The sequence below is a fragment of the Gouania willdenowi genome, chromosome 14, assembly GCF_900634775.1.
Source record: "Gouania willdenowi chromosome 14, fGouWil2.1, whole genome shotgun sequence".
In the NCBI taxonomy this organism is placed as follows: Eukaryota; Metazoa; Chordata; class Actinopteri; order Blenniiformes; family Gobiesocidae; genus Gouania; species Gouania willdenowi.
This window is the reverse complement of record NC_041057.1, coordinates 17,926,988-17,949,256: the sequence shown is the minus strand read 5'-3', so window position 1 is coordinate 17,949,256 and position 22,269 is coordinate 17,926,988. Positions and strand designations below refer to the sequence as shown.

Below are 22,269 nucleotides of genomic sequence, written 5' to 3'. Positions count from 1 at the left end.
AAAATGTGTTATTTGTCAGGATTATTTGGGGGGAAATGGGCACAGGTGGGGCTTTGAAAGTTTACCTTTGTTCAAAGAAGGAAATACTGATAAAGGTTTGAGAACCACTGCACTCCAGGAACCCTTTAAATAGAATGATAATCCTTGAAAAGACAAACTCATATCCATATGCACCTATGAAAATATTAACAATAACTACATGTGTGTCACACTGTGATTAAAAAAAACTCTTTGTAACTATTACCTAATAGCGTGTAGGCCTGCACCAGGAAGCACAAACATCAGCTCATCTGGTTTAGAAACACACATGCACTGGAAAATAAATAACTTTACAATATTAGGAGAGGAACATTCAAGTCATGGCACATGAATGTTGAACATGATACAGTTAAGAATGTAAAATAATCACGTGTTTGTTGATCATGCCTTATAGTGTTGCTATACTTTAAAGGTCCTATATCATGAGCTTGAGCTTTTAACCTTGTTACAATGTTAATTCCTTATCAAAAACACTTCCATAGTATTATTGGGATTACTTCCTGCATCTCTGAGAAATCCTCAATAATCCTGCTCTCTGAGCTGCTTCTCTGCCCTTCTCTGAAAAACGAGCGTTTCAAATTCTAGTGACATCAAGAGAATTCTGAACCGTCTCCTCCAGGAAGTGCCTGCTGCTGGTGCCTCGCCTCCACAGTGAACATACACGCCCACTCTCTCTGGTGCTAGAGGCATGCAAGCGGCCGAAGAACATCTGTTTGGATGGTCATTGTCCTTTCATATCCAGTCTGAACAGGGAAAAGAAACCGTCTTTATTTTTGTACCAAACGATAATGTCTGGTAACCGAAAATGCGTGTTCGACTGCGAAAGTCCTCGGAATTTGTTCAAACTTCCTAAAGAAGAGTCTACTCGTCAGAAGTGGTTGGAATGTATCTCTGGGAGCATGTGACACACCATCCAGCATCCGTTACTCTGTGACCGTCACTTTACAGAAGACTGCTTGGTGAATCTTGGCCAGTTCCAAAGTGGCTTGTCCAGTAAATTACGTCTTCAAACCAGAGCGATTCCCACAATAAAACAAACTGATGGAGAGGCCACAGCCATCAGTAAAATAAACTTCTAGCTAAATGTTAGCCATAATCACTTCTTTGTCTTTATATTTGAAATACATTCTCTGGAACTGTTTACAAAGTTTGGTGGGCGTGCCTGTTGCCCATGCTGCCAGGGCTCTAGGACTACGTCATTAAATGGGAGGCACTCACATGGGGAGAGGCGGTGCTCCGAGAAACCGTGCATCTCAACTTCTGGGTTGAAAGAAAATAAGCAATATTTTTTAATAAATTAGTATTTTCTTTTGCAAAATGTAAAATATTACCCATGTGTGGCTGTAGTTGATTATGGAAGGTCTTAATATAGCATGATATAGGACCTTTAAAGAGCAGTGTTAGTTTATCACGAGTCATGAGCTCCACCGATGTAGCAATAACTATTTTCTTATCTGAAACTTAAAGATGATACAAAAGTAACAAGTTTTCCTGGGCTCAGCCACCTGCTGCTGCCTGTGAGAAGCAGCACATACGTGCAGTCCGAGCACAGTGAGCGCTCTCCTGGTCGGTGACCTTCACGCTGAAGTGCTTAGCAGGCAAGAATCCGATTGGGTCTGGCCTTTTAAAGACGAGTGGTTCTAACTGGGTGTGGCGCCCATACGTCCACAGGGGTGATGAAGATGTGCAGTCACTCATCGTAGAGACAAAGAGGGGGAGGGTGGCGTCTGATGATTGATAACTAACTGCTGACCTCGTCTAGACTTCATCAGGTCACACGTGCAGAAACATGTACATGTTCATCATATGGAAGACATCCAAACAGGCAGCGAGAACATTTTATCATTAGTGGCAGGAGAGGAAAAAAGCAGAGGGTGAGTGTCAGCTCTCGCCACACACACCGAGCACTATGAGCTGAAATAACGTGTTAGCAGCTGCTTAAGAAAAGGATTTGGGGATTTAAGAATCATTCCCATGAGGTTTTTTTTTTTTTTTTTTTTTGCTCTTCTTCTCACACTTAGCTAAACTGGTTATTTTGGATTTAGACATTTATAGAACTTGGTTGACATTAGGCCACTGAACATAATAAGTTTTATTTTAATTTGGTCTCTATGGAAATAAACGTAAAATGTCAGAAACTTGGAAAATTTTAAATCAAGTGTGGAATTCTGAATTCTTACCGTCAAAAACCATTAGATCGTTACACCGCTGTACCAAGGGACATGTACAGTTTGTGGAGAAGCAGCTTTGGTTGACTTTGTAAACAGATGGTACATGTTTAAATTAGCCAGTGAGGATGATCATCAAGGACATTTTACAGACTTTATTATTCAGCATCGACCTAAGTATGAGTTATACATACTCACAATAAACAGCATATTGTTAGAAGGTTATAAATAGCACAGCAATACTAACGCCTCCCTTGCTCAAGCTCAGTGTTTTATTAGAACAACCTTGAAGTCAAAGAGCAAAGGAAAGAGGAATGACATTACATTATTTTCAGTTCCACTATTTAAAACTCAGACTTACCCAAATGTCAGTGACACACACTCACCCTGTACACCAGTGGTTCTCAATGTCATGTTATTTAAAAAGAAGGAGCGATTAGATTAAACTGGGCAGGACAAATCGTGAATGTGTTTAAATATGCAAAAATAACAATGAAATATGGTGAAAAGATGTTAAAAGTGACAATAATGGGTCAACGTATGCAATATTAGATAAGAAAAAGTGGTGGAAAGTGCGATAATATGCGATTATTTTTTCAACGGCCTCTTGTCATGTATTTTTCAATGAACACAAGCAATAAGTCAATCTGTTGTTTCATAATAAACAATTTCAGGTTTATTCAAACTTTAAATTAATATAAAATGTACATTTTAAATCATAGATTACAACAATAAAGCAAACAAATCTGTGGCTTGACCTCTTCAACATATTTAACTAACTTCACGTTTCATGAAATATGTAAACATGTGGACTGCACTTCTTAAACACACTGAACTTAACAGGACAGTACAAGACAGGACAAGAAAAAAAGAATAAAAAAAAAATAAATAAAAAAAAAATTGCAGCCTTTGCGATTAGAAAATTGTGTTATTTGATATTGCGATAATATGACTGTTTAGAAAAACTAAACTGCTGGATGAGTGAAAACTTCCATCAACTAAACCATGACAAGATGGAGGTGATTGTCTTTGGTAACAAGGAAAAAAGGACTGCTGTCAGCAATTATCTTGAGTCTCAATCTTTAAAAGCTAAAGACCAAGTCAAAAACCTTGGTGTTCTGATTGACTCAGATCTTACATTCAGCAGTCAGATCAAATCTATCACAAAAACAGCTTCTACCACCTAAAGAACATCTCCAGAGTGAAAGGTTTAATGGCTCAGAAAGATCAGGAGAAACTGGTCCATGCTTTTATCTCCAGCAGACTGGACTATTGTACTGGTCTTCTGACAGGAATCCCCTAAAAGAGCATCAAACAGCTACAGCTGGTTCAGAACGCTGCAGCTCGGGTCTTAACCAGAACAAAGAGGTCAGAGCACATTACTCCAGTTTTAAAGTCTTTACACTGGCTTCCAGTCAGCCTCAGAATAGACTTTAAAGTTCTGCTGCTGGTGTATAAATCTGTGAATGGGTTTGGTCCAGAATACATCAGTGACGTGTTAGTCAGGTATGAACCCAGCAGGTCTCTCAGATCTATGGACACAGGTCAGATAGTAGAGCCCAGAGCTCACAGTAAACATGGTGATGCTGCTTTTAGTTGTTATGCTGCAAAGAAGTGGAACAAACTGCCAGCAGAGCTGAAGTCAGCATCTAATGTGAACATTTTTAAATCAAAGTTAAAGGCACTTTTTTTCTCTACTGCGTATGATTGAGAGAGAGATTTTTTGTCATGTTGTTGATGTCATGATGATTTTACTGATGGTTTTAATTGATTTTACTGATGATTTTAAATGTTCTTATTGATTTTAAACAATTGAATGTTTTATCATGTAAAGCACATTGAGTTGCCTTGAGTATGAAATGCGCTATACAAATAAATTTGCCTTGCCTTGCCTAATATCGCAAATGGAATTAATCGTTCAGCACTAGTGGAGAGGGTTTATAAGTGCTGAAAATGTCAAAAGTGTGCAGATAATCAAAAAAAACTGATAAAAATAGGTTAATATGGCAAGTTAACAGAAAAAGGGCAAAAAATAAAAAAAAGCAAAAATGAGCTCAAATTGTTATAAAAATTCTTAGTTTCTTGATGGCATCTGGTGACCCCCCTTCCAGTGTATTGCGACCCCAAATGGGGTCCTGACCTCAAGGTTGAGAACCCCTGCTGTACGCAACCACATGGATGGTGAAGCCCATCACAAAATCGACAGTTATTGCATCTTTTTGAAAATGGATTTGACATCATTCATATTGGCAATGAAAAAACGATATTGTGAAAAATTAGGAGGTTTATACAGGATGGAACTGGTTTTGAACCAAGAAACTTATGACCGTTTGTGTAGATTTTAATTACCTTAATCACCTTTATTGATATCGATGCATGAATATTTGTCCTTGCTGAGTTACCTAAGGATCTAACAGAGTTAGCTTTGACTGCTGTGATTAATCAGGTTTTATCTGAAGCAGAAAGATGTTGATAAACTTAGAAAAACCCTGACATCTCAACCTGCCAAGCATCAGACATTATTTGATACTTTCAGACTGGAAATAAACATCCTTGTATTGTGAATTATATCTTTTTTTTTTTTTTTTTTTTTTTTTTTTACCTAGATGAGTCCTTAGACATAAGTAAAGAAAATCTTCCAGTTTTTGCTGTGCCAGGTTGAGTGTTATCTAGAGTTTGGATCCAAAAAAACAATTTGCTGTTCTGTTATTTAAAAAAATCAAAAGCTGATGCACAAATTGCTGCTTAAAGTAGAACGGAAAAGATGGATATTCTTAATATTCCTAAAGACATTGATAAGAAAGAAAAACTAACTCTACTACTGCCAAATATATATACATATTTAGATCTAGCACAAAGTCACACAAACAGCTAATCCAATAAAGGTGTTAATAATGTCATATCTTTATAGGACTCTTCATGCCATATGTGAGTCTTCCACTCATACTATATTAAATGCTGTGTTTGTGATCACGTCTGCAAACAAATATGCTGTTGTTTTAGGTTTTCAGCGCAGCTTTATGTGGGATTCTTTCAAAAATAGAAGCAGTGACTCGCAGTTCTGCCAAAAATACCAGGATAAGGCTGCGGATAGGACAGTTTGGGGTTCAAATAAGAGCATTAATTTCTCAGTAATGTTTAATTCAATTCAACTTTATTCCAGACTCGTAGTCCATTAGAAATAAAACAAAAGAACTAGACAGATGATGCATTTTAAAAAGACAGTCATCCCAATGTCTCCACAAGTCAGACTGATGACGTGTCGCACTCGATTTTATATTTGTGAGTTACACTTGTTTCATTTTCAGACATGTTTAGTCAACACATAAAGCTGTACATCAAAGTTTGTTGCACGGCCTGTAAAGTGTTCACTAGGGCTGCAACTAACGGCTATTTTAATAATCGACAAGTCATCGATTATTGAAACGATTAATCGGATGACACATCGTACAGTTATTTGCTCTATGTTGCTACAATCTTTTAACTTTGTCTTGGGTCAAACTACGACAAATAAAAACAATGAATAAATAAATAAAACAATTCCCAACTTAAAGTGTAAACAGGTTCCTTACAAACACAAAAAATTGAGTACATCAACACTAGAATCTGCTTCAATAATACAATTTAAACATTAAAACTCAAAAATCTCATGGGCTGATATTTTATGAAACATGTTTGTGCATATGGGTCACTCCATTAGTGTTAATGTATATAATTTATGTATTTCCTCATTTATAATGAAACTATTTTCAAAAAAAATAAAAAGCCGCTGCTAGTTTATTTTATATCTAATAATGAGTTGCATAAAGTTATGGTTGATAAATATCTTTGATTTACTATAATTAAACCAGATCAAACTTGATGATTTAATCATTACTGACAGCATTACTAATGGGATATTCTGGTGTAATAATCACAATAGTTACATTACTGTCTAATGGGGCCAACTTTGGTTGTGAACACGTGAAATATAATTAAAAATATTGTGTTTCACAACTCGGGACGGATGAATAGTGACGATAGTTTTATGCCAAAATTGATTTCACACGACATGTTAGCTTTTATCTTTCCATAACAGTGTTAAATCTGACCATTAATAAATCTGTGGCCTTTTGTGGTTTAATAACAGTAAGATGTGGACTTTTTACTCGTCTCTTCCTTTCATTAAGTGGTTAGCGTTAGCTCTTAGCCCAGTGGATCTGACGGAGGAACTTAGACTGGTTCACTTTGTTGGATGGTTGTCAGTTCTTAACCAAGTAGCGGTGCGTGACGTATCGATGCTCGTCACAGATTCAGGTAGACTGTGACGAGCAGAGCTACATGTGGGAGCGGCGTCGACAGCGCTGGGCTCCCGGTAACGGCGACCTATTGTTACCAGTGGGAATGTTTTTGACGATATATCTCCCTCTAAAGACGGTGGGATGAGCCACTCCTCAAACAATGTCCAGCTCCATCCACAGCTTGAAGAAGACGGTGACGACGTAACCGACAATTGTCGACAAATATACAGTATTTGTCGGTGACTAATTCTCTTACCGATTTTTGTCAACAGTGTTCAAAATGACAAACATTTCTGTGGCACTTGACCATCGCGGCTTCTTCAAAAAACACACAAAGCATCATTATAGGCCACCTGCAGCCTGCGTATGCTGGCTTTCTTAAAGTGAGTCCAAAGATGAGCCGCGTGCAAGGAAGTACAGTACGCTTTAAATAAAGTCGGCTTTACTCTCTCTGTACAACAGCCAAACTTCCGTGTCAGAGTATTGGCCTGGGCAAACAACACTCTGCATTGTCTGTAAATCATCTGTCATGTCCTCAGTGATGATGTGCATGAGGTACTTGATTTTTGACAACATGCAGAACATTGTTAGACTGACAAAAGTTTGGAAATGTCATGTTCTTATATACCTTGGTTTTATAAATCCTAACTATACTCTTAGAACTATTGCACTTAATGTCATGCTCCAGGCCATGGGTTGAACAGATATTGAGTAGGTGCTGTAGACCAGCCGTACTTGGGCTGAACACGACTAAATCGTCTGCATACAAAAGATGATTTAGAACAATACTTCCATTGACACAGCCAGAATTACAGGCTCTGAGTCTAGTCGATAATCCATCTAAATACAGGTTAAACACCCCCTTGTCTGACCCCATTGCTCACTTTAAAAGTGTCAAATACACTGGTAGCATCCAAAAAGCACATAAAGACAGATGAGTTTTGTCTTCTATATTAAGCAATTGTCTCTTTAAGAGCATATAGACTAAGGATGTCCCGATCCGATCACGTGGTTTCAGACTCGATCGGAATCGGACGTTATCTCCCGATCAAGACTCGGATATCTATGTATATTTATTATCATTATAAGGGGTGGGGGGTATACCGGTATATTTTTGTTATGATCTACATTTTTAATATATCGCCGTACCGGTATCTTGATTACACAATGTTTGGAACGCCACGCCACATCAGACCGGAGCCTTTTCAATGTTGCACTGCGAAGGTAAACAGTAGCGCTCTGGTTACGGTGTAAATGGATAAGAAAGTTCTGAAACTGCAGAACTAGTAGAGCGGAGGTGGAGAGTTAGACCAAAGTTCTCAGACTGGTCCCACACGTTTGTGAATAAAGGAGTTCAACAGCAGGTAAATCCCTGCAACATTTGTTCTGCTAGGAAGAGACAAAACTAGCCTGATGCTAATGTGTGTGCGCACTACGCACAGATGTTTGAGGGCGTGTTTGTCCGCTTCTGCACAAGTGTATGTTTGCGTGTGTTTGTGTGATTTGCGTGTGCGCGTGTATGTATGTATGTTTGTGAGAATAGACCATCCTAAGTCAATCTACTGCAGTATTTCCTATGTCAAGCGCCTACAGCAGGGCGTGCAGGTGTGTTCTAAATCAACCTCTATCTGCAGACATCACACACTTTATTTAGTAAGCAGCTAATACTTTACATGCTCTGCACCTGCAATGCCAACAAAATTAAGTTGTCATACTTTTCATCAAGAAAAACTTACATTTCAGCCAGTGAAACTAAATGAGGAGAGTGAACATTAAGAGTGCAGTTCCTAAAAGCACATTACTGGCCTTACTTTACAGGGCTGTGGCACTTTTATTTTCTTATTTGTTAACATGCCTGTTGGGTATTTTAAGATGAGGCACTAATCATTTTTATATTAGACATTTTTGTTTAATATTATTAAATTAGACTAAAGTCTAATGTGATTTTTTTTTTTTTTTTATTTATTGCTTGATTGATCAAGCTACGTCACAGAAGTACTCTGTTTAGGGTTGAATGTAAAAATAAGGTGAATAAAATAATTTTTTGCTTTTTAATGTATTATAGAAGTATCGAATCAGGACTCGGTATCGGCCAATTCTCAAAATCAAAGGACTCAGACTCGGGGGCAAAAAAACCTGATCGGGTCCCTAATATATACACATATCAGTGCCTAACATGGTCTTAAATCCAAACTGCTTATCTGTAGATCTCATAGACATCATAACAAATAAATTAGGATGCCTGAAAGAGCAGGCTTTAGTCCATGTTTCTCAGTATTTTCTCAAAGTAGTGTAGAGCCCACAGTGCCATAGAGGCCCTTCTGCACCAGGTGCTGGGTTTCCTCTAGTTACACTTGGACAGCATCGGCCTCATCATGGTTGAGCGTGATGTACGGTCTCATCGGTGACTCAGTCGTCACTTCCTCTCAAAGGATAAAGTGACCTCTTTAAAATTCTCTGGCAGCCCTCTAAACAACACTGTTGTTATGGGACACCCAAAGCAGCACGCGGCATTACAAAGATCCTCAGATAAATCCATTGAACCCACTTTAGAGGTTTCTATAAAGAAACTTTACTTTTCTGCAAGGCTTCACACAGACGCCTGGGTTGTTTTTTTTGTTTTTTGTTTTTGAACTAGGCTGAGCTCACACAACAGACAGTAGAACAGAGAATTCAAGCTGCCAGATGACAGTGGTAAGGACACTTCTGAGTGTAATTAAACCCCAAATGCTAAACTAAATGTACTTACTCCAATTTAATAATATGATAGACTGTAATGGTTCTTCACCATTCACTGCTGGGAATTCTTCCCTCTTTTTCATCAAAAGCATCAGTTACCAAGTTAAACCTCATGTGGAAAGCCTTTGGTTTTTTTCTTCCTAAGACATTTTAACAGATGCTGTTTTATTTATATGTTGTATCATTTGAGTTGATTTTTTATCTATTTCGTTTATAAACTATTATAATTTGGACTAATGGTTAGCGCTGCTGCCCAAAGACAATGGATTAAATCCTCTTTGTTTCTCAACTATGAGTTTGCAGTATTTTCCCCACAGTCCAAAACTCTGTTAGCTTCATTTGCATTTCTAAACTAGCCTTCTATATGTGTGTCAAAATGTCTATTTTTGTGAAATGTCTATACTTACTGAAAGGATGCCCACTTGTGCCTAATACATAGCAACAGCATAACCAGTAGACGTAATTGGAAATACCTGTATTTCTAATGTTGTGTGTGTGTGTGTTTGTTGGTTTTTCTGAACCAAGTTTTGTTTTTCAAATGTGGCTCAATTAGCTGGTTATAATAAGTTCAGTAATAAGCCCATTTTCTCCTTTAGTCCTCCATTAGATGATCTAGGTTTGCCATAAACATCCTTTTTTATGATTGTTTTTATTGTTTATGCATGTGAAAGAAAATGCAGTCAGAACAAAACACATGCACGCGCGCACACACACACACACATACACACTATCAACATTCATTTAAATATAAATGATGCACATTGAGAGGAAGTGAGGGTCTGTAGCACATAAACCCAGAGTTTTCTCTTGGGCAAACAAAGATGTGAGCATCACATCTTCTCTTTCATAACGCGAAAACACTACTTTTTTTTGTGTTACAGCATTTTGCTCTGCTAAAGGAAAGCGCACTAAAATATACAGTCGGTTGGGCACACACAGAGCAACACCCCAAAAAGAAAAACAAGAGGGCTTTGTATTAGTCACCTTGTTTGTTGTGTGCTCATGTCAAATACAAGCCTATGAAAAGAACAGTCAGATATGACACCACTGGTCCAAGAGTAAAAAAAAAAAAAAAAAAAACATTTAGGCCATCTGACAGCATGTGTGACACTGCCTGTCCCTCTGTGCCACAACATCAACACAAAGACTTTGCTGAGTCTCGCTCTTCGTCTCCATGCAGCGTCCTGGCCTTCTCCACTCATGGAGAGATCGGCTATTTTCTATTCTGTTTAATTACAATGTGGAGCTGTTCAGTGTAGTTTATAAACCTTTGCTGACGTCACATCATTTTCCAAAAAAAAAAACATAAGGAAGATGTTGAGAATGAAAAGGTGTGGAAGGATGAGAACAAGTGCACTTGACATAATGAAGATATTGATTTCTCAATTTTTTAAAAAGTGGCAACAGGAATGAATGTAAGCAATAACTGGATCCCTCTATGAAACAACTTCATTTTCATTAAAAAGTAAATTGTCACTACTTTGTAATATTGCCTTTGGTTAAACAATATCAAACAGTCTGTGATTATATGAAATCTTATTGACGTCATATATCTAAGTTAATAAGCAGGAATGCTTTGTGGCGACGTGTTGATCAAAACGTGCAGCATTACATACTGTAGACATGCTATTACAATGTCACTCTTCATTAGTATTTCCAACCCGTACAGTTTAGGGAAGGAAGGAGTAAACAAGTCCATCCAGCAGATGGTCTTCTGACAGCCTCTCAACCAATAGGAGCGTTTGGGGATGTTCTTTAACTACTTCGAAGCCTCCGAGGAACCACAAATTAAAGAGCAAACGAACACGTCAAAGTAGACTAAAGGTACCGAGCTCTTATAAAGACATCCTGCTTTAAAATTCCTAGCAGATGGCAGAGCTGTTAAGAAGAAGATCATTTGCGAGTCGATGCTTGTCACCAAAATACTTCCAGTGTTACACAAATGCAGTAAACGGTGCCAAAAAACCAACCGCCCACATAAACTGTGCAGGGAGCTTTGACAGCCAACGATTGATGCTATCCGTACGAAAAGCATAAATAAACAAGAGGATGACAAACAAACTATTCTCATACCACACTTTTCAATTCATTGTTGAGTTTTGTGCATAATAATGAGATAAATTGTCAGAGGTAAAGCAACTAATCACAAGTAAAAAAAAAAAAAAATGTAATTCTTGCCCCATGAAAACAATAGTCAAAGAGAAAAATAATAATAAAGAAAAAGATAAAAATAAATATTAGTCAAATTAATGCAGTTCACTATCACCTTAAATTAACTTAAGTTGACTGTGAATTTCAACTTATAAATTAATAACTACTTCAGTCAAGGAGCAGGAATTTAAATAAAGAGGAACATACTAAAACCCTTGCATATATTAATTATTTTAAAGAGTAACTAAACCCCTGCTGAATACAAATGTATTTGAGTATGAAGTAGTGCTGCTGATTGATCCTGGTTAAAATTTCAATTTCAACCCGGCATTAACAAATGATTTTTGCTATTGACTGAGAACAAGATCATGTGATGTTTGGGGACCATCTTGCATCTCAAACAATCACTGTTAGCCCTGCCCCTTTTATAAAAAAAATAGCACCTGTGGGCTCTACAATCTGTGGTTGAGTAGTTGAATTGAGAGAGTTGTCATTATCACTCACGACCTTTTCCTAAATGTCCTAAATCTAAGAATTTAGATGTATACATAAGAAAATATCATATAGGAATATAAAATTACTAACTGCCCCTTTGGAGATACCTCGAACTGAATATAAAAAAAAAAAATGGCACAAGGGCAATAACTACGGAAAAAATAATTGTGCACTTCTCATTTTCGAACTCTATCAAGGTATTGATACCCTGAAGCCACACACCGAATCTGGTAATCCTATCTTAAACTATTTCTAAGAAAAGCTGTCCCCTTTGAAGATACCGTGAACAGAGTACAAAAAAATGGAACAAGGGCAATGACTACGAAAACAATAATTGCACGCTTCTCATTTTCAAACTCTATCAAGGAATTGATACCCTGAAGCCCCACACTGAATTTGGTTATCCTATCATAAACAGTTTCTGAGAAAAGCTGTCCCCTTTAACTCGGATGGACGGAGCTCAAACCTACATCCCCCCTTCCACACTTTGCGGCGGGGATAACGAGTTACCATAGCATAAATTGTTCATTGAAGGTTTTATAGTATAGACTGCTCCAGGAGCCCCGCCCATAATCAAGACATTTTTTTTTAAATTTTGCTCCTAGTGGCAGGTCAGGAGAAAGCATGGGTTTAGTTACTCTTTAATGTTCAGATTATTTCTAAAATCCAGAAAGCAGTTTCATGTCTAATCTAATTACTCTTGTGTGCAAAGCATTGGTGATCCTACGCATGCTGGCTAAGTGTTACACTGAATTACTGGGACATTTATATACATCTGAGCCTTAATGCTGTTAGTAACACCTGTCACGAGCACCTTTGCTGTGGAACATATACTCCACAGTGACTCGTGACGTCAACACATTAAAGCTCCACACATTTATTTTCATGAAATCAGAAATATAGAGTGAGCCTTTACAACGACAGTGGAGACAAAGGGATTTAAATACACTGAAGCCTGCAGGGGGAATGAGAGCAGCGAGAGGAACTGTCCGTGGTCCTGAAATAAAGACAAGAGCTTTGTGAGGAGACGTTTTTAGCTCAGCCTGGTTGCACAGGGACAGGAGCTGAATTGTGCATCCACCAGGAGTACGTTTGAATAATGTGGATTCAAAATGACCTAGAAATGATCTTTCATCTGTGATTTCCTGATTAACCAGTGAAACTGCTGGACTGAGTGTGTAGTAGTTCCTCAAAGCGGTGGTTATAAACTCAAGGGCCAGGATCAAAAAGTGGGTCACAGACCTCTATTTTGAAATGGTTGAAGGCTTTTCCTGGGGAAAAAAATGCATTAGGAAAAGAAATGTATAATTATTACTTTAAATAACAATGTTTTAAAGAATTTAATAAGGTAATTATAATAGTCTGTATACTTTAAACAGTTTATATACCTCTGTAGATGTCGGATATGTTGTTCTACAGTGTTATTCTGAAGAATTTCAGAATTAAAGCGCAATCTTTGCATCATCTGATTCTCAGAGATAAACAGTTTACGTCATTTAGGTCACGGCTTGTTATTAAGGGCTAATGGTGGATCCTGAGGCCAGCACTGTTAATAATGCATGCAACAGTTTAAAGTTGCATAAATATAAGCAATGCTTGTGCAAGACTTATTCTGCAAACATGTCAGCAAATTTGTTCACTAGGGATCACAACTCTTCATGTAAGAATGTAGGAGTTTAACGCCACTTTCTGTTGAGAAAGATTAGTAGGGATTGTTACAAATGTTCTTAAAAAACAGGTACTTTCCAAAAAAACGTTTGGCACTGATTAAATAATTCAAACACAGAGCGCTGAGAGGATGAAATAGCTTCAATAATGCAGCGTGGAGTTGAAAGTCTGCGGTTTACATGTTGTTTGATGTGGTTTTGGAGCTGCGCTGCCTCCTCATGCGTGGATGTGCACGGATCAATTGGTGCCATTTTAGGCGCCTGGCAGTGTGGATGGAGTGCCTGACGAGAGAGGATTTGATTCATGCACAAACACTCTGAGACAGTCAAAGCCTCAGCTGGAGCTGCTCAGCAAACTCACAACGCCTTTTGAGGTCAGGGCGTCACGCGCACTCACACCCATCTATGGATAAACGCAGGATGATACATTATCAAACATGCAACAGCAAAAAACTCTGCAAAAGAACAAAACAAACGTTTGTTTTTGGCACAAAAACAATATGAAATCCAATGTTTTCTTTAATTTTAAACTAGTTTGTCAATCCTATGTGATATTATCTACAAATATATCATTTCCAGGGTCAGAGGTGAGCAATGCAATTACAAAACGGGGCAGAAGTGTGTTTAGTTATTTTGCCTCGAGCTTCATGGTTCCTTGGTGTGTCAGGTTGTAAAAAATAAGACTGTCCAACTGTCTCATATATGCCTTCCTGTTACAATTGCTCTAGTTGGCTTATGTTGAACCCTAATGGAGTCCTTGAACAGGGAAAGCAAACAGCTCACTTGATGTGATTAATTTTGATTGATGAATCCATGCCTCAGTCCAAATTTGGCCATTTAATGCTGAGAGGTCGAGGCCTATTGATGCGTGTCCATCTCAGGGTGAGATGCAGTAAGGTGCTCACGTAGTGGAACAGCAGCCTCGTGCTGCTCTCACTCATTCTCCCATTCTGTGTAAATGAGCCTGCGTGCCTGAGTGCAGCTCTTTAACAGCGCACAATTAATCAATGTTTCCTTGTGGAGACAAAACCAGACGTTCAGCAGCAGGGCCGCGTGATTACACACCCAATGCAAATTCTTTACCAACCCCACAGTTCCCACTCGTAGGAGTAGAAGAAGAAGCTAGAGAGAGCTGCATTTAAACCCACAGTGTTCTTTGTGACTACAGCACAGAGAAATACGCTATTGCAGAGTATCTATGTTGAGTGTTGTTAAAAAAAACAGGTTATCAAGTTGTTGTATGGTATCTATTGCCTTAAAGGAACCAGTAATGCACAGATAAATGACAAATTTCTTCCATAAGACTGTAGTTTTTTTTTTAAGTGCCATTATATGTTGAGCTAAAAATTACATAATATTGAGAGGTAAATACCATCACTGTCCAAAGAAGTTAGTAATTTTTGAGGAAATCTTATGTGTGAAAAATCACCAAATTTTGCACTAAAGTCCATTCTTATGTCAGACTGCGTCAGCTGCGAAACAGGCCAATCGTCCTAAAGGTGGCGCTACAGTAAACCTCTAAAGTTTCTAATGTTTTAACATTCACAACAAATCAACCATATGGGCTACAGATTTGCAAAAAAAAAAACGTTTGGTACACTCAAACCTATTACATATAGTCTGTCACTCTGTTCTTATCAAAAACTGTAAAATGTATTTAACTATGTCCTCCCACAGTTTTTGCTCAATTGACACTAATCTTGCTACAGCACATCTTCAGACTGTCCTATAATAATAATAATAATAATAATACATAAGTTTTATATAGCACTTTTGAAGGAACTCAGAGACAGTTTTTTGTAGGTGGTCAGTGAGTAAGAGTTTCTGATGTGGATGGGGAGTGAGTTCCAGAGGGTCGGGGCAGCGATGGCGAAGGCTCGGTCCCCCAAGGTTCAGTGCGTTGATGTGTTGATGGGTTTGAGAAGGTTTAAATTGGCAGAGCGAAGGCGACGGTGGTGCTGTAGGTCTGTGAGGTACGGAGGGGCCAGGCTATTAAGGGATTTGTAAGTGATGAGCAGAACTTTGTACAAACGATCCACACAGGTTCTTGATTTATCAAAAATTGAGCCCCACGGTGCAACTAAATGTTTGACTGTAAACAGTATTGTATTTTACGTGCACATTCTATATTTATTTCATTTACTGTAAATGTTTAAATTACATCAATTAAACTTAAAAAAATCTTTTTTTTTTTAAATGGCACTAAAGCTGAAACCAATATCATTGCTGGCATTAGGGCTGGGATAAACGATTATCTTTTAAACGATTAATATAACGATTCATTTTTCCAGTTCGACTCGACTTGATTATTGATTATCTCCCCATTAATTAACTAAAAGTAATTTACATGTTGATTTACATATCTAAAATAAAAATAAAAAAACCCACATGAATTCCTTAACATTGCAATATAAGTTTCAAAATTCCAAAATAAAATTCAGTAAGAATATAAAAGTACAAAATAATACATTCAGATTCAGAGGTGGCATTCAGTAAAAAATAAAAAGGCAATTGAAGAATTATGTTGAAAACATAGGCCTAGCTTACGGAAAAAAAGTGCATCTTTTAATTCTTAATTCACGTGAAAATAACAACAACTTAAAGCAATACACTCTGCCACTCACATTTTATCCAACAAAAAAATAAGAGAGAATTTGGAAAATTAACAAATAAATATGGGGTTTTATAATGTTAATTTTTAGTTAAAAAGTATAATAATAATGATGATGTAAATGATCTTGATTAGAACCTGAACTGAAAATACAAAGGTCAGTCTTGGTCCCACACCAGGGAGGAGATGACGCAAAACTATAAAAATAAATCTATTCAGGAGCCACTAAATACTGTTTTATTCTACTTATTTACAAAATCTGATTCTTTAAAATGTGTGTTATCACTCATTCATTCCATCATTACGATCTATATTACAGTTTGGGAACCACTGGTGTAGAGCAACTTCTCACCCTGACTCAGGAAAAGACCAAAGCTTTTTTTGTTGTGCGTGTGCTGATGTCAAGGCGGGGAACAGCTACCTTCAACGAACGACTGCGTTAGTTATTCTCCGGCGCCGCCATCTTTGTTTTGGTCAGACGACGCATCGGCGCGCACATTTTGTGTCGACGTATTTTTTGCATCGACGTCATCGATTACGTCGACGCGTTGTCCCGGCCCTAGCTGGCATATTAAATGGAACATGAAAATATGACGACTGAGATCCATGAAATGTTTTTTTTATTACAGTCAATAATAATATGTGGCCGGCAGTGCACAGAGGCATAAACAGGTGTGTTGAAAATGAGTGGATACCAGTTTAAAACATGACGCTGGCACTGGCAGGACTTTACTTACTTAACACTTTTTCGGATCATTTCTCTGGGATGAATATGAAACTGACAAGACACAGTCCTAAAGGCGAGGAGTGAGACGGGACTTCTAGCCAAACTAGGATGCTAACTACGCTCTCAGTAAACACAAGCTGTGCAGCATGTGGGAATCTATCCTAAACTACTGTGTTTACCCAGCCTTGCCTTGTGGAAACAAGCAAAGTATTACAGATGGTGGCTCATTTGACTCGACACAGCTGGTGAGAGAGGCCAGCACTGAAGGCCAGAGCTCAGAGGGCCATATTAGGAGCCACTTCTGACTCTGAGGACTGCCTAAATACTTTTGCCAGCACTGAACTACATTAAACTGGGCAGAGATATCTAATATGAAAGCAATAAGAAGTTCCTCTGTGAGGTCAAACGTGACAACGAGGAGAAGAAGCACAATAAGGGAAGGGTTAGGGTTTCAAGACCAGATTTCTCAAGAATAAGATATCCACCAGTAGGTATTAGATTCACCATCAAACACAACAATGCAATCACACATTTGTCTATTTTAAACAGCCAGAGCACGTCACTGTGTCTACAGATGGAGATGATGGCACGACACTGCAGATCTGTGAACATTGTCATTTTTTCAAGCTGTTCCTTTGTTTTTCTTTCTTTTCTGCATATAATATCGAATGTTAACACTACATAATGTAGTGCAATCTTGTGATAGCTATGCATGTTTTATTCTAGCAAAAAATAAACGGATACATTTATTTTATTGCTTAATTGTTACCAACACCAGCAGACTAAGCTAAACTTTATTAGAGGAAGATGTATAAAAAGAGAGGGCTGTTTTTACACTCTAGTGAGGGGAAAAAGAACAGGGGAGAGGGCGTTAGGGTGGGACATTAAAAGGAAGTTGTACTGAAAGTCTAATTAGTGCTGTCAAAAGATTAAATTATATAAGATCTGTAATTCAATAATCTAATTAATCTCTTGTAAATATCACCTAAAAATTGCTGTGAAACACAATAAACTTCAGGTATTTTCATTTAAATTGCATTGTTGTGGTAGAACGCACTTGAACAGATGCAGGCGTATTTGTGACTAGTCCCAAGGGCTTAATGCCACCTTTAGTTTTGACCATCAGGGAGAAAATATTGATGTGTGCTTTTGTCAATCTCCAAATAATAGAAAATACAAATGAAATGAAACATCAGGTCCATGTGAAGTGCTATAAATTAGCACATCAAAAACAGTAAGAACGCTTTTTTTCAAGGAGACTCAAAGCGCGTTACAGAAACCATTATTCATTCACATCAGTCATATCAGTGATGGTAAGTTACAATGTAGCCACAGCTATCCCCCATTTCGCACCTACATCCCCTCTGACCACCACCAACATTCATGCACAATTCATACCCAGTCATACGAGGCAATGTGGGTAAAGTGCCTTGCCCAAGGACACAACCACAATGGCTTGGATAGAGCAGGATTCAAACCTCCAGCCCTTCGGTTATTAGACAAACCACCACCCCCACCAACCAGCACCACTCAGTGCTGGTTGGTGGGGTGTAAATCTACTGTACCAGTTTACTGTCATTACACTGGTTAGGGATAATGAAGGAAAAAAGTGGGGGCTTACACCTATTAGTTGATCCCAACTGCGTATCTGAAATTAAGCCCCTATGTGAGCTTTTCCCAAAACCCAAGGCGTGCCTTTGTCTCTGCAACCGATGTGCGTCCCAGCAGGCGGAACCTGACTGAAAACAAGGAGGCCCAAGCCACTCCCCCCAAGGGGCCGAGCTGCCCCCCAGACACCCCACAGAGTTGTTTCCAAACGTCCGACCTCACAGAACTGCAGCCTGTAAATAGTTGGCCCATATGAAGAGAGCGGGAGGCTGAAACATGTGAATAAGATGGAGGATGCAGTGCCCTGACTTGATATAATCCAATTAGAGCTAAATAATAATCAGAGAGTGCAGAGGATTAGGCAGCACATTGGTAGGGTGGCAGCAGATCAGCAGCACCTGTGAATGACTCATTTCACCGAGGTGCAGACTGAGTTTTCTCCGTAAGTAGGATTCAGCTATAGTGCAGTAATTTATCATCATTACACACTAAGATTAAAAGGCTACAGACTACCTAGAATGAGAGATGGGGAGAGAGCATTTACATATTAAAGGCGGAATGTAAGCGGCTCTGCACAGCTTGTTGTACTAAATACTTTAACACCAGAAATGAGCTTTTATGCCACATCATGTCATGTCTCCACCTGAATATCAGCTACTGCTGACGCTATGAGTGCATGCAGGTGCGCTTTCACACTCACCTCTGTCGGTGTCGTACAGGTAGACAAACTTTTCCCACTTGTAATGGTCCAGGAGGTTGAGAACCGCTCCTCGCAAACTGGGCCTCATCTGGAGGACAAACTGCACGTCAACATCAATGGGGAAACTGGGCGTAATGAAGGAAGTGTGCAGCGCCCCGCAGAAGGAAGTCAGAGTGTTCATTGACTTCCTGTCGTAGAAGCCGAAGATGGCATAAACTCCACGGGAGAACTGGGAGCAGACTGGTGGAAGAAACAAATGACATTTGAAATCAATTTGATATTTATTTTCAAATACCAGAGAATGACAACATTTCCAACTTCTTTGACACTAAAGTAAAGGCAGACGCTGTTGTAGCTTATACTGAGTAGCTTGACGATAATTATTCTTCCACTTGGAGCAGTGGCTAGCTGAATATCATGTCAGTTGCTTGCCCTTCACCTCCCCTTGCTGTAAATGCAACAGCTTGTGTAATGGACTTAAAATAATGGAGAAGTATATGCTCTGGCTGCAGCTCATAATGGTAACATATCCTGAAATATGGGCATGCAAATGCTAAATCGCTGGCCTGTGCTGCAGTATAAAAGATTAACAGCAGGCCTTAGCAGACACCATCTGCAGGCCTGTGTGCATGATTTGGGGCCATAAACACTGGATGGACACTCAGACTTATACGATGGCACACAATTTAATCTGTTAGTAATAAGTGTTTTGTATTGATACTGAACAGGACTGCACCTACGCTATGACCCCTGAGGCAAGTGCTTCAGGTAAATACCGCTATGGTTACATGTTGGTGTAAAAGCTCCATGAAGCTAGTCAGTAACACGCATTCATTTTTAATGTGGTTAGAAGGAATCACGTGAAAATCAATCAAGTGATGTCATTTCAAATGACCAATTTGGGTGCAAAGAAAAAGGGAGTCGACGCGACATTAAAAATGTAACATTAAGATAAAAGTAATTTACAGACGGAGGCAAACAGAGACCAGTGACTTCACTGAGGGTTTGCCCAGTGAAAATATCGTTTTAATGAATGGACTTTGGCAGCTTTAAAAGAAGAAGATGAGGCGTCAGTTCCTTGGTTGTAGTATGAAATATACAGTAGATTTACCATTGTTTAGTATTTTGTAAACATGAAAGCCACCACTTAGTTTATATGTCAGTGATTGAAACGCTTTGGTGCTCCTTTCTTCCAAATACATCCTCATGGCTCTCAGATTCTACTGAGAGTACAGAGCAAAAATCTGTCGTCGGGTAATGTGGCATACCTTCACAATAAAAGGAACACATAGACCTTGAACACTTTGACAGTATGTTAATGTAACATATGGTGCAACATGCACTGCATTTCAGTACAGTTTGTGGTCTAATTCATTCATTCAGATTCCTAACACTCGCCTCATTATATCAGCAGTAAATCACTGAGACTCCTGCATTTTTTATGAATAACCAGTAGGTTTTTTGCCCCTCTTTCCTGTCCTATTCTTGATCACTGGTAAAGCTGCACATATCATTGTGGGTAGGATCTGGCCTGTGTTTTGTTCATCTCATCCCATAGATTCAAGCACATGCCTGACGGTGACAGGATCTCTGTTCTTGACCAAAAACAAAAAGGCCTTTTCAATGATTTAAGCAGGAATACTGTACAAAATTCAGCAAACCACAAAGTTAAGAAGCACATTTCTGTCGTCTCCATGTACACTTGTAAATGCTCACCTGAATATGCTATCTGCATATTCTATTTAAATATTACTTTGAATGAACACATTTTGAGGAGCATTGGACTAAACTAGCCCTGGGTTAGACTGATCACCTACACACAGTGTACTTTGCATTGAATTAGTTTAATATTACGATTTGTTTCAAACTATCGTGAAATATATTATTCTATCATCCAAATCTTGAATAATATTCAAGATTATATTTCATTTTGAATAGTGTTTTATATAAAGTAAATACATGATTACTAAGTAATGACTTGAGTGTATTATTTCGTATACAAAGACTTCTGCATTTACAATAATGACATAACGATGATAAATAAAATTGTCTTCTTTTGCCAAATATATTATAAAATGTACACGAAAATTGTATATTTACCGCACAGTTTTTTCCTAAATTTAATTTTTGTGTTTTTATGTCAAGTAATTTATTTATAGTAATTAAAATTAAAAGTAATCTATTGTTTTTTGGTAATTTGGTATGGACCTGTGGCCTGCTTTCGGATGGATGGATGGATGGATGGATGGATGGATGGATGGATGCCGATCACAGTTTTCTACACATCTTTTAATCAAAGCTGGATTCTTGTATTTAAAGAAAAAAGTAAAGTAAAGAGAAGGTTTCCATGGATCACTGCTTTATATCTGTCTTCACTTTAACACCCCTCAGCCCATTCAATGCCCAAAAAGTCACAGATCATTTCTGTTTGTCAAGGTTAAAAAGACAGCCTGTTCTCCTCAAGGACTAATGAAATCATATATTTGGGCTCACAAGGCGATAAAAGCCAGCCAGCTACATTAAATTTCCCCGACTGTGGGCTGAAACAAAGACACACTTCATTTACTTTATTACAGATCTGTTTTTCTGCTTCATGACTTTCAGCCTCACTATACATGGTTCATATCTGAGGAGATAAGTCCCCCTCCTCTTCTCTTCTCGCTGATTCCTATCTTATTTATCAGCCAACAAACACCCACCTCTACCTGTCACTGTTGTTCCTGCCTCGCTCTGCTACTCTCTGCTTCTCCTTAGCTCCTCCGCATTAACAGAAACATTGTCACATCTTCCCCCAGCTTTGAGAGGTTGTGCTGCAGATAGCTGGGGACCAGGAGGCTCTAAAACTTGCTGATGGACAGATGGAGCGGTACAGTGTTTGCAGGCAGTAGACGGAGCCGACAAACTGCAATTTGAAGGTTTTATAGCTGGATAGAAAAGTAAACATGAAGCTTAACTGGTAAGATAATCATATTTTGAGCTATAAAAAGTGAAAAAGGAGCCTTTATATGTGAACATTAAGATTATTTGAATCTTTACTTACAAAAACCAATCATAACTATTTTAGAAGTTTCACAAATGGCATCA

The 22,269-nt window shown here is 38.4% G+C and overlaps 1 protein-coding gene across 7 annotated transcripts in view; it reads right to left on the bottom strand.

Moving 5' to 3' along the window:
- Positions 1-22,269, bottom strand: part of gria3a (glutamate receptor, ionotropic, AMPA 3a) — a 100,810-nt gene that overhangs the window by 60,856 nt on the left and 17,685 nt on the right. For all 7 annotated transcript variants that reach the window (XR_003675516.1, XR_003675517.1, XM_028467133.1 and 4 more), the window contains exon 3: positions 19,186-19,425. Coding sequence is in view for 5 of the 7 variants with exons in the window: in XM_028467133.1 (XP_028322934.1) it covers positions 19,186-19,425 (240 nt within the window). In the remaining 2 variants the exon portion in view is untranslated. The remainder of the gene's footprint in view (positions 1-19,185; positions 19,426-22,269) is intronic.